General features: G+C 35.4%; 1 protein-coding gene across 2 annotated transcripts in view; it reads left to right on the plus strand.

Annotated features, from left to right (window-relative positions):
* The window catches only part of LOC149771699 (dual oxidase-like), a 143497-nt gene that overhangs the window by 111037 nt on the left and 18538 nt on the right, over positions 1 to 13922 (plus strand). For both annotated transcript variants that reach the window (XM_089948215.1, XM_089948216.1), the window contains 9 exons: positions 913 to 1079; positions 1654 to 1714; positions 2323 to 2419; positions 4143 to 4218; positions 7580 to 7682; positions 9154 to 9326; positions 10845 to 11020; positions 12262 to 12377; positions 13519 to 13656. In XM_089948215.1, the coding sequence (XP_089804341.1) occupies positions 913 to 1079; positions 1654 to 1714; positions 2323 to 2419; positions 4143 to 4218; positions 7580 to 7682; positions 9154 to 9326; positions 10845 to 11020; positions 12262 to 12377; positions 13519 to 13656 (1107 nt within the window). The remainder of the gene's footprint in view (positions 1 to 912; positions 1080 to 1653; positions 1715 to 2322; positions 2420 to 4142; positions 4219 to 7579; positions 7683 to 9153; positions 9327 to 10844; positions 11021 to 12261; positions 12378 to 13518; positions 13657 to 13922) is intronic.

Below are 13922 nucleotides of genomic sequence, written 5' to 3' on the forward strand. Positions count from 1 at the left end.
ATTTTACGCTTCACTGACCTGGATTGCATTTTGTTTTTGATGCTTATATTCTTAAGCAGAGTTCACGCTAAAACCGTGAAGTTGATTTTGGTATGTACTCCGCTACTACAACACTCTTACAACAAAAGAGGCACATTATGACCTATATTTCATCTTTGACTTAACTTTGGTCGCATTTAGCAAATTTTAGCTCTTGTCCACATGAGATTTTGGGACCACTCCGGTGCCTAGTAGTTAAAGCCTCCGCCTCGAATGAGGAGAGTAGCGGGTTCGAATACAGGCCGAGTCATTTCAAAGGCTTATAAAATGTTACTTGCAGCTACCTCGATTGGCACTCAGCATTAGTTAGATTAGTGCTAGGACTGGTCGGCCTTGTGTCAGGATAATGTGACGGGGTGGGGCATGATTAAGAATAACGATTAAAAAAGTAATACAAAACCAGTCTGTGTAGCATCAACTTATTAGCTTCACCTTGATAAGTTAAAAAACAATGTTCTTTTAATCGCTTATATTTCATTATTGGATGGTAGGTAGGCGAGTTTTAGGTAGGAAGGCAGGTGAGTCGGTTATAGATTGTTTCAAACTATTCCACAACACTGGGTTTTATAGCCAAGATTAGTTTCAAGTGTCATCTCGTAAAACGATTAAAAATTCCAATGTAAGATTGTTGAAATATATTTAGCTAAAAATGAGACCAAGATCAAAGTAGTGCGAACTATACTCTGAGCTATAATGTATAAAATCGTTCTTGGAGACTAATAAAAGGTGCAATTGAGCCAAGTAATCCTTGATTACACGCTGACTTTCTTTATTACATCATTGGAATGCGAATCATGAAAAAGTTATTTGCTTCTTCGGTACGCTGTATAGCATATCATAATACCTTATCGATTATGTTTCTTTTTCTGTTAGAATTGGGAGATAAACACGTGCAGGAAAATCCTGCTCTCGTTTCGTTTGCCGTGCTGTTCTTCCGTTGGCATAACTACCTGGCTAAGAGATTCCAGAAGCAGTATCCTGATTGGACGCATGATGAAGTTTTCACGAAAACGAGGCATTGGGTCAAGGCCTCGTTGCAGGTTCGTCATATGTTATGACATTCTATTTTCCAAGGTTAATGCAGCTTAACCTCGTGGTATATGATGATGTTGTACAAAATTTACATAATGCAAAGGAATCTTTCAGTGAGTTAGTGATTTCAAAAATACTTACAGAACCTCACATGTAATATTAACGTTTGCATTTATCAATATGAGGTATATCCCTAAAACAGCGCGTACAAGTAGACGTGCAGTGTCATTGTAAATCGATTAGTTTGCGCAGCTGCTAAATCTAGTGGCTTACTGATGTCAAATAATCTAACATCGATTCATTTTACGGCTTCGTCACTGTAGTTTTTTCTTTAATGTCCTAAACGAAAGTGTATTTGCGGCTATACAACATCGTTGATGTGATCCTTTGGCTAAATCCGCTAACATAATAGTACCCCTCAAAAAAGCCTTGTATAATGTCTGATTGTGCTGAAAAAAGTACCTCAACAAATAAATCCCTGCACAATATCTGATCATGTGCTAAAATAAATTGCACCGCTCCAACAAAACCTTGTACAATGTATGATTATGTGCATTTTCTTTCTTTTTCTCACTATTATAGAATATAATATACTACGAGTGGCTGCCATTATTCATGAAGCAGAGCTTGCCCCGTTACTCAGGTTGGTGTAATATTTTCTATTTGATCCAATACTTTCTTTTAGAGACTGAATTTGTTAATTGATTGGATCACATTAGGATACACCAGCTCACGAAATACTCCCTAGTGCGAGGCAATGCATCGTTAGGTTCTTCTTCCGATATAATAGTATAGCGTAAGTTAAGCGATTTTATGTTATAAACATACCATGACGTACGTAAATGTTTAAATGGAAATAAATAAATCTTAAAAACAGAACAAAATCACGGCCTATGCAGTGAATGTTTAAGTCATCATAGCTGGGATGCTGGGATGCAATGCTTACGAATCAGATTTGTAATTTAAAAAATTCTCTCTCTCTCTCTCTCTCTCTCTCTCTCTCTCCATCCGTCAAGCTTAGATGTGTCACTCGCGTCAAGTATCACTGTGTACCTTTATTAGACTATTCAACATTATTATTTGCAGTTTTCTATTGTTATAAACCTATAGAAAAAAGAGAAATAAAAGCTTCGAAAAGAGAAGAAAAAAACCACAAAACAATAACATACTAGACGTCATAAAATACATCACATTCCCACTTTATCATGTTTGACTTATTTTGTACTAATTTCGTTCCTTTTTTCTATTCAGGATACAAACCCTATATAAACCCCGACGTTACTTATTTGTTTGATGCTGTGGCACTTCGATATTTCATTACTATGATACCCTCGGGAATTTACCAAAGGTAGGTTTAAAAAAGTGCTTATTGGTAATAGACATTGATTCCCATTATACATTAATTATTCGCGGATAAAACTACGATGTGGCTTTAAAACGTATATATTTTGACACACAGACACACATACACACAGACACAAACACATCTTTTACCTGCTAACGTTCTGTTTAAGGAAGTTAAAACTATGTACAATAAAACCTTCTGAAGTATGATCTTCCATATGAAGGCTTGGTTTGATGTTTTAAGGAACACCTAGATTCATTTATTGCCGAAATCACTGGACTAGATTGCCTCACCCAGGGGTATGGCACTGTAGTCAATTCGAGCTATTCCATGGTAGGATGAAAACTACACCCGTTCTGTCGCAAGCCCTACACGCTAACCACTAAGCTACAGCTTCCGTCCATGTAAAGGAAACCTGTTTATAAACTCCAGATTTTGCACTGCTTTTCAGCCTGCACACAGAAGACGCATGCCATAAAGGAAACCAATTAGTGGCCTCTCGAACCTCATTTTAAATGTCCCTATCTTAATTCATGAAACAATACATTCTGCATAAATCCCCAAATTTATTACGTTACTGCCATGTGGTCTTAAAATACGTAACAGAAAGAAGCAAAATCAATATGTTTAGTAAAATTCAACAGGTTACGTAATTCTCTAAATCCCATATTATCCTAAATGTTCTATCACAAGTCCAAAAGTATAGAATGTTCCGAATGAATTCCAATAGTCTTCAATGCGTTGATGTATCAGTAGTCTTGAAATCAGTTGCTGTACCAATATGCTCGATGTACCACAATAATATACTCCAGAATGCATTTGAACGAGTTCTCAGTAATCCCAATGTAGTGTTTTTAGTCCCAAATATTAATGAGCACTTTGTAATTCCCATGAATAATTTAATTGAATGATTCCTCTCGAATTGCATCTGAAAACAAATAAAAATGATTCCACACACTGAACTTAAAGTAAGAACGCAGCCGTTTATTGTTATAAAACCTTTATATACAAACTCGCACCTGACCTACGAAGCAATAATATCTTCTGAAAAACTTCACTAAACTCGTAAACAATGTCGCGTCCAGCACCTTCCATGTTTGTAAACAAGGCTAGGTCTTGAACTCAAATTCAAGAATTATCTTAACAAAACATGACACTAGTCAGGTACGCCAATACTCTACACTCAATCACGGACAAAAGCCAAGCACACATTATAAATTAAATATGCATTACAATTAACCTGATTACCCATCCTAAAAAATGATGTTAAACGATATTTCCACCTTTACAACTAATATGATATTTTAAGCAGATTCCTTGTCCTTTCAACTATCTCCAACGCAGGAGGTTTATAATGCGGTAGTCGCCAGCAGAGACCACAGTAAATGAATGTTTTTCACGTTAAGTGGAATTGCACAGTTAGACTCATAGATCCAACGTTAAAGGTTATTTTACACAAACTTCAGTACAGTTATGTTGTATTTGAATCTGGTAACCATATAGATAAAGTCACTCCAAAGAGTTCCATATAATTAACCATTTTGGAAGATTATGTGGCCGTAGGCTTACAAAATGCACACACACACACACACACACACATTCATACATGCATACATATATATATATATATATATATATATATATATATATATATATATATATATATATATATATATATATATATATATATATATATATATATATATATATTTCTTTTTTATTGCAGGACAGGTAAATGCATGCCAGTGAGGGATAAAGACGATAAACATATTCGGATGTGTAACTCATATTGGAAAGCACAGGTAAAACTGACACTTACTTGTATGCAACGAATCTGCTTTTGTAATTTTAAAGGCATGCATAAAATGCATTGCTTTTGCAACAGGAAGTAGTTAGGTTTAAAATCTGGCTCTTCTTAAAGGAAATTTATAATTAACGACAAGGAAATGCATTCTTACCCGTTTTAAGGTTTATGGGTTGAACGTCCCAAACCGCATTTGCGTCACTTTCTTACTTTATTTGAGAGCAAATATTTTGCGAAAGTTATGAATAAGATTGAAACCCTGCAAGTGTTTTCTAAGCTAGATCGATCACATCGTCACAAGACTATATAGATTATGTTTCTCATATTAATACAAAAGGTTATTAAAGGGTATCTTTCAAAGTTTTTCGTTTAAAATATTTGCTTGTATTACTTAATATCTAAAATAAATATGTATTTTTACATTCTCTCCTGTGACTAACTGAACCAGAATCGGCTGTAAATTTTATATTAATTAACGTGACCAATAAACTTGCAGAATAACAATGAGACACAATGACTTCCTGGAAGGAGTTCTGTGTAATATCCTGAAATAATTAACTTAACGGAAATCTTGTGTCGCTAGCAATGTAGGAATAGTGATACAAGTTTTATTTTAGATCGTTGATACAGACGTGTAGAGCACGGTATGTATTATGTGATACAGACGTGTAGAGCACAGTATGTATTATGTGATACAGACGTGTAGAGCACAGTATTATTATGTGATACAGACGTGTAGAGCACAGTATGTATTATGTGATACAGATGTGTAGAGCACAGTATGTATTATGTGATACACACGTGAAGAGCACATTATGTATTTTATGATATAGATGTATAAGGCATGACATGTATTATATGATACAAATGTGTAGAACAAAGTATGTGTTATATTATATAGTATGAATTTGAATAACACATTATGTATTATATGATACATATATGTAGTGCACGTTATGTAGTAAAATGATACAGATGTGTAGAACAGAGTATGTATTACATGATACAGATACGCAGAGCACGGAATGCGTTATATGATACAGATGTGTAGAACACAGCATGTATTATATAACACTGATGTTTTAACACTATGTATTATATAATACCGATACCGAGCACAGTACGTATTATATATCATGGATGTGTAGAACAGGATATTTAAAATGTGAAAACGATATAGTAGCTATATGTAACGAACTACTATGAGTGTTTTAGTTTTACTATCCTTTCAAGTATTCTTGTCATATAAATTTTAAAATAATGGTACAGATAATACAAAAATTTCAAGTTATCGTGGAATTTTCACCTTTATTACGAAATTACAATATGATCAATGCTAATATAATTATAGTAACAGTTGTATCATTATGGGAATTAGTATCATTATCATTGTCGTCGTTGTCATGATGATGATGATGATGATGATGATGATGATGATGATCATTTCACAGCTTACATTGCATTTGTTTTGGTTTTATCATGTTGTTCATGTTCATAGTTCTTACGTGTGAGTAAACATACAAATTTTTTAATAGTTTTGGACATCTGTTTCTTTTTATTTGTTTTACTTTTCTTAGGAATTTGTTTCAATATTGATATCAGCTCTAAATAATTTTCAGACTTGCTTGCTTTTGAATAATTGGAAAAATTCTAAAATATCTACCAATTCTTTTAATTTCGTGGATGTGTATTTGCGTATATGTGTTGTAGGTATGTATCTATGTATGTATGTATGTATGTGTGTATGTATGTATGTATGTATGTATGTATGTATGTATGTGTGTGTGTGTGTGTGTGTGTTTGCGTGCGTGAGCATGTGTGCGTGTGGGTGAACAAAGTCCATCGATATACGGGGTTGGGTGTGTGTAGTTCTAATCACAATAAATTAGCCTTTCTCATACCTTACCCCGAAAGAGCCAACATTCGTCATCGTCTGATTAGTATTATGTTGAAAGTGAAAATCTGCAACAAGATAAATTTGAAACCTACAAATATTAATGTGCTAATCAAATGATGAGGAAATACTAGACATACAGACGGACATTCTACTCTGAATGGGTATTTAGCAAACATAAGTTTGAGCAGCGCTTCGTGCATACAGATGTTAACGTACAAAAATGTACAATAATATTTAATAATTCTTAGATGGTTCTATTGCCAAACTGACATGTATAAGTTTTTTTTTTTTACATATGCAGTTGCGTTTGTAATTTAACAACATTTAAGGATGGTGCACTTTATGACACCAAGAAAGAGCTATTTCAATCGATAAGTCTGCACAAAGCGTTTTTGCATCTTGTACCATTGAAGCCAGTGCATACTATGCAATCAGACGTCACTTCCTCTTATTGTCCATTTGGTTACTAAAGGTGCAAGGCAGACATTTTATGCTCAAATTTAATGACAAATCAAGCTGCCGATACAGAAAAATATTTTTAAAAAAATTACAACACTAAGATTAAAAAGACCCATAGTTTTTGGAAACCTACGATAAAACATAAAATTTATCATTCATTTGACACGTCAACGGAAGCTCATAACAACATAAATTTATATACCCCAGTCGTAAATTCATAAATGCATTTTTTCCACGCATGAAGTAATTGTTGACACAAAGTGATGCTAATAATGCAAATGTAATCCCTTTCCCTCTGTGATAATTTTTGAAGAAGAAAAACAAACATTGTTTAGCAAACAGCTTGATACAATTCGAAATAGTTGTCATCCAGGTCGTTATTCAGAAATTTTACTTGCCTTGGATGTACATGTATAATTCCATATGTGGCTAACTGTGGTTCCTGGCCGGCTAGTGGTGCATTTCGCTATCTAGCTGTGAAGTAACTATGGAAGGTGTGCATTGATTTTAATTATGGCGCAAGCGCGCAACACCTAATAAACAAAGATATCCATATCGTTAATTATTACATCGTACTAGCTGAAAAAGTCACAGTATGACATTAAATTAAGAAATCTGATAGGACCATTTTACGAAGCTATCCTCAGCTCTTCGAGGAAGCCTGATATTGTCTCAAGCCGAGTTATGTGAAAATAATCCGTCTTTATACACATAATCCGTTTTTGTGCACATAATCCGTCTTTATGTACATGATCCGTCTTTGTGCACATGGTATTATATAGTTTTTAATATTTTAAATGCTATAGCTTGGATAAAAATTAAAACATCGAAATAAAGACTTTAAGTTATGGGTTGCATTTACATCCACATATTAATGGTTTTTATAGGGGTTTTTACTAGTGCATGACCATATTGATTGCATAGAAGATGAAGTGAAATCAGATTATCAGATTTTGGATATAATTAATTGGATTAACTGGATATAATTCTTGTACAAAAACAGGAAGTGTTGCTTCAGAGAGAGGAAGGAGTTGAAGAAACTCTCATGGGACTCGCCACTCAGTTGGCAGAAGAAGAAGATACCATGATAACCGAGGATCTCCAAAGTAAGATTTTACACCAAAAAAAAAATAATCGTTTTCCGTGAAGACTTGGAATGCCTTAGAGGGATGGAGGAACCTGCTGTCTGATATTTTCATTTCAGTCAGATTCTTTTGCTTCTTGTTCAAGGAACATTTTTCAAAAAGAATCTGATTCTAATGAGCTAGTGGACGGACACATAGAGCTAGTGGACAGACACAGAGCTAGTGGACAGACACATATAACTAGTGGACAGACACATATAGCTAGTTGACAGACACATATAGTTAGTGGACAGACATATAGAGCTAGTGGACAGACAAATAGAGCTAGTAGACAGACACATAGAGCTAGTTGACAGACACGTAGAGCTAGCGGATAGATTCATAGAGCCCAACGGTGAATACTTTTGTTTCGGACAAATTATTTGTCCAAAGTGATCGATAAGAAAGATACAGTTTCGTCAGTGTTCGGTACCTAACATTGTTATGGAGTCCACTATTCATAAGTACGATTACTCATCATTTGATCCATAGTTTTCGAGTCCAAAACCATGTATACAATGCCGGCTTTTATAGAATACTTTTTCCATAACTAATATTGCAATAAATAGTTTTAGCATTGATAATCAAATCTCTTGTTTAAAAAACATTCTATTCCCACATGTTTTGCCAAGCAAGATATATTTAATAGAAAGATCAAGATGCCAGTTTTATAATTTCATCCATGCTTGATGCCAAGCCTTTGATACAGTTTTATATTACTAGGCGAGGACTTGAGATCTTGCACGAATAACAGAGCTTTATTCCTGTATGGATCTGACGAAGAAGAAGAACAAATACCTTCGAACTCGAAATAACTCAAGCATTTAAGCAGTTTTCAAGAGAATCTCGTGCAGGGCAGAGTCGATAAAGTTTTTTTTTTGTTGCTGGTTAAAGGTTATTACATGGCGGATACTTCGGGCTGAAATTATTAACATTGCCAGATATTGTTAGGGTGGTGGTAAAAAGTAACGTTTTATGCGATACAAACGGTTTCTAACGACTGGATAGATTATGAAGACTCCATGAAAAGTAGATATCTTAAATTGGAATGAAATTTAACATTCATATTAGATTTGATTTATTAAAACCATCTTTTCGTCATAGACAATGGGATTAAAGTATGCGATAATTTCATTATAGACAATGAGATTAATGCATGTGCTATTTTCTTTATAGACAATCAGATTAATGTAGATGATAATTTCATTATAGCAAATGGGCTTAAAGTATGTTATATTTTTATGATAGACAATGAAATTAATATATGTGATATTTTCATTATATACAACGGGATTAATGTATGTGATATTTTCATTATATACAATGGGATTAATGTATGTGATATTTTATTATCGACAGTGGGATCCATGTAAATCATATTTGCATTACAGACAATGACTTTAACGTACGCGATACTTACTAAAGACAGTGTTATATTTTATTTTTTTAACAGGAAAATTTTACGGCCCTCTTCACTTTTCCCGCCATGACTTTGTGGCCTATACGATAATGCGAGGGCGAGACTACGGCCTGCCAGACTACAACACCACACGGCAACATTTTGGATTACCTCCACTGCAAGCGTGGGAAGACCTAAACCCATGGCTCATGCAGAAAGATCCCCAAGTAAGTATACGGTTATATACCTCTTTGCATGAAAATGGGCGCCCGAAGGCATAGGTCAAAGGGAAGGGTGGGGGGGGGGGCACCCGACCACCATGGAAATCATTCCGACAAGTTTAAACACGCAATTGAAGCTGAAAATATGTCACAAAATTCAGTACTAAACGCCTAGTAAATACTACGCAATTAACTCTCCCGGCCGTGACTTACTGCCCCCTCCCTCCCCCCTGCAAAAATCCTGCGGGCGCTCATCGCATAAAGCTGTTCGTCAGTATAGGAAGATAAGGTTTAATCCTTTCGTATTTTTTAGACTTGACTTACGTAGCTTTCACTAGTTTTTGACTTTGAAGACAAATATGTATTTTTGTTTAGTGTACTGTGTGTTTGTACACTCTCTAGATAAAGGTTTGGCACATATTAAGTTTCAAAATTTCGATTGATGTTGACGTATACCTACGTATTCATTTCAGTTAACATTGGTCTATGATGATTATATAAAACTTAATTGCTAAGGCTGAGCAATTTACGTTACTATGTTTAGAAATGCATTCTGCTAGTAGATGGTGTCGCTTCGAATCCTGTCTTGGAGCATATCTTGTCGTCCGCGCCGGATTGTGTCGGGGAAGATACTTTACATAAACTGCGGACTCACGATATAAGATCTTTATTTACATTACGTGATGTTAAGCACGAAACCAAATCAGCCATTACCAAGGAAGAAAAATGTTTCCTGCCAGACATTCAGGACCAAAGTCCGTAAATCAGAATGAAACTTAGAGAAACTTTAGTCTTTTAATCTACAAATCTGATTAGCATTTGCAGATATACCTTACTTAATAAAAGATAAGACAGTTGCGTTAACATATTTCATTATTTTATACACTTCAGATTTTCTAAATTTTCTTTTCTCCAAAATACCAGGCACAAAAATATAACTTTTTAGAGCGAAAAGAAATATATGCGAATATACCTACTGCACAATAAACACACACACACACACACACACACACACACACAGAGGTGAGATTCCAGTGATCCGTAACGGTGAACGCTTTAGACCATTCGGCCACTCTGGGTCCATATATATGGGCACTCCGAGTGGCCGAGTGGTCTAAAGCGTTCACCGTTACGGATCACTGCAATCTCACCTATGGGCCCTGAGTGGCCGAGTGGTCTAAGGCGTTCACCGTTACGGATCACTGCCATCTCACCTCTGTCTGCGTGAGTTCGATTCTCAGGCTCGGCTAACGTGGGTACGTGGGTATGCTTCTCGTTGTTCGGTGGTTCTTCCCCGGGGTTTTCCGGGTTCTTCCTCCAGCAATTATACTGGCCGCCATGTATAGCCTATCTTGTGCTAAAAAAATGGGCGTTCATTAATTATGTAGGCACCATTTTGTGGATCACATGGTTGTACTATTTTCTAAATAACAAAGTGGAATATACAAAACGAATGACTAATGATACATTTTTTATATTAAACTTAAATACCTAATGATGATGCTTTAAACATCTTTGTTTTAGCTAATCACGAAGTTAAAGAATGTGTACGGAAGTTTGGACAAAGTGGATGCATTCGTAGGCGCCATGTTTGAAACAACCCCGTATGGTCCAGGAGCACTGATCTCTGCCATTTTGTACGATCAGTTTATCCGCGTTCGAGACGGGGATCGATTCTGGTTCGAAAATACAGAGAATGGGTAGGATTGTATTCCCTTTAGTTGCACATGTGTACAGAATAGGGACCCAAATGGGGCTCCATCTGGGAAGCATGCTTCAAGGTCTAGCCCTGGTTTCGGGAGCGTTTAACGGCTTGAGTAATTTAATTATTTGCTTATTTGTTTGATTCAACAGAAAACATCATTTACCCAGATATTTCGTACTATAACGTTTTGGCTGGTCTAGTTCGATGCAGTTTGTAAAGACCAGTCGGTAGCACCCCCCTCCCCCCAATCAAATTTGCAGATACATGGCGACAGCAAATCAGTGTCTGTAATTTTCGTAGTCAGATCTAACGCGAGAATATACGGTACGTATTTAGATCAACATTTCTTTCTTCAGTAAAGTTTCTATGAAGTCAAATTTAAATTCAGTTTCTCAATATCATGCCTCTCCCCTCCTCAATGGACTTGTTCTAGATATAGTTTGATGAAATAATATAAACCAGCTCTTTAAATAATCACACTCCAGATTAGGAGGTTGGTTTGTATACATCCACCGGGGGGGGGGGGGGGGAACGGGGGGGGGGGGGTCGGGCCAGTATATATTATTCTTCGTATTTGACCGTTCGACAGTCAGGCAATCGTTAACATAACTATTCCAACAGGTCTTGATGGAATACCATTAATACATAATATGGTTTTCACAGGAAGTTGCAATTATAAACAAATCCCTTTTATTCTGCAAGTTTTATATCAGTTATTGCCCATTCTTTTCCCCCTGGTTGAATAATGCAATGAATGAGACAATCTCCTTCGCGCAGCTAATAACGCAAGCATGATATATGAACTATTGTAATGTTAAAGTTGATGTCATTAGTTGATGTTGCTCATAGTAACAACTCTACCGTAATTTTAAAAAAAAAAGTATTTAACCTTTTCTGACTTAGAGTTATATGATAAAATATGGTTTTCACTAATGATCAGTTTATACAACAAATCTCTCGTCAGCAGTGTGAAAAAATATACTTTAAAACTTACATTCATGTACATGAAAGTCAGCTCCAGTGTTGACGAAGCTTTAGGTTATTATTTCTTTTTTGTCAATATCATGGCAGAAAATTGGAAGAGTAGGCCATACTGAAATGAACCGGAGCTTGTTGCTACCCCAGATGAAATGGAAGTCGAACAGCTAATATACAACATAAAAGACACAAGTGTTTTAGGGGAAAGATAAAAAGTAATTCGAGTCCTACATAAATGCTGGAATTCCAATCTTTCAGATTATTCAGTGAGACCGAAATTACGGAGATTAGAAAAATTCGATTATACGACATCATCGTGAATTCCACCAATATCGACCACGACCAGATACAACCGGACGTTTTCAAATCAGCAGGTAAGAGTAATTATGTAAGAGTAATTATGTGAAAAGATTTTAGGAAGGTAACTTCAGCTCACCTAAAGTCCAGAATTCATTCCCATTGGTTGCTAATAGATATCTGCAGCTCTAGTTGACTTAAAGGACGACGTCTCTGCAAATACTTGCTAACTTCTCTCTGTAGATATACAGCTATTGTTTATTTATATCCAAAGTCTCTTGTTTACTTTTAGTCAAAGCCATTTCCATTTCTTTATTAATACAAATAATACTATCATTCAGGTTAGAGAAGGTTTAATTCGTACGCTACGTATACTTATGTGCTAAAATCATTCACATTACTTGCTAATAGATATAATAACTATTGTTCTAGTTCACTATTAGGCCAACGCCTTTCCATTAATTGTTAACAACATGGCTTATATTTATCAAATGTATTTATTTGACTCTTGTAATTCTTAGCATATTATAAGCGGTATGAACGCCGAAATAATGTTCGGACTGTTGACCCTGCCAATCAAATGCAAATGGGTTGCAACAAATTATAGCCCTCTGACTGACCGCTCCTATGGCTGGTCAGGTGTAAGTGACTTTTAGTAACGAATGACAGCCATGCTAAAACGTATCGTCTGACTTGTTGCTGTAATGTAGTGACAGCCAGCCAGGCTAAAATCGTATCATTTGACTTGTTGCTGTAATGTAATGACAGCCAGGTTTAAAACGTATCATCTGACTTGTTGCTGTAATGTAATGACAGCCAGGCTAAAGATTTTGTTGCCGGATTTTTTTGGTATATATTGTAATTTCAAAATTGTAATCGTATTGCATATGTTAATTCAATTGTTATAATTTTAAAACGTTTCATTGAATTTTCGTGAAATGTTGTTTATACGTCAACATTCGCTGTAAGTTTAATGGAGAGTTTGCGATAATTAGGATTTATAAATACATTGCTATGATAATTATTTACTTTTTTTAGCTTTAATTGTTTATTTTGTTTTATTATATTCATGACTTTTGACTCTTATATAATGTCTATTATGATACTGTTTGCCGGGGAGATAGTTTCTTCAGCGGAACGCGAATATTGTTCCTGGACAAACCGATTCTGTATTTACGCAATATAATGCATATTTGCCCCGATTGGTTCCTGTTTCAGATTTGCCATGTAAACACGTGGAACACCTCAATTCCAGTGACCTCCCTGTTTGCACCAACCATAAAGGTTATGATTATTTCGCCGGGAGTGAAATTACCTACATCATCGTTTGGGTATGCTTCGGCTTGATTCCGTTTGGTGAGTGTCTTTTTCAATCATCAAAACGATATAAATGTAGATTCTAATCTATTCATTTTAACAGTAGGGTCTGTAGCTGAGATATTGTGCAGTAACTGCTGATCTGTGCTTAAACGTTCTCTCTTTCTCTCTCTCTCTCTCTCTCTCTCTCTCTCTCATCGTGTTTGTAAAATTTTGCTCTTTAAGAAAACTAAGAGATTATTACTTTTTGTCATCTTATTGGAACAAATTAATCCGAAACATATTTTTGACCAAATAAATAATGT

The sequence above is a fragment of the Sinohyriopsis cumingii genome, unplaced genomic scaffold (genome assembly GCF_028554795.1).
Source record: "Sinohyriopsis cumingii isolate HCF-2022 unplaced genomic scaffold, ASM2855479v2 utg001711l, whole genome shotgun sequence".
NCBI lineage: Eukaryota > Metazoa > Mollusca > Bivalvia > Unionida > Unionidae > Sinohyriopsis > Sinohyriopsis cumingii.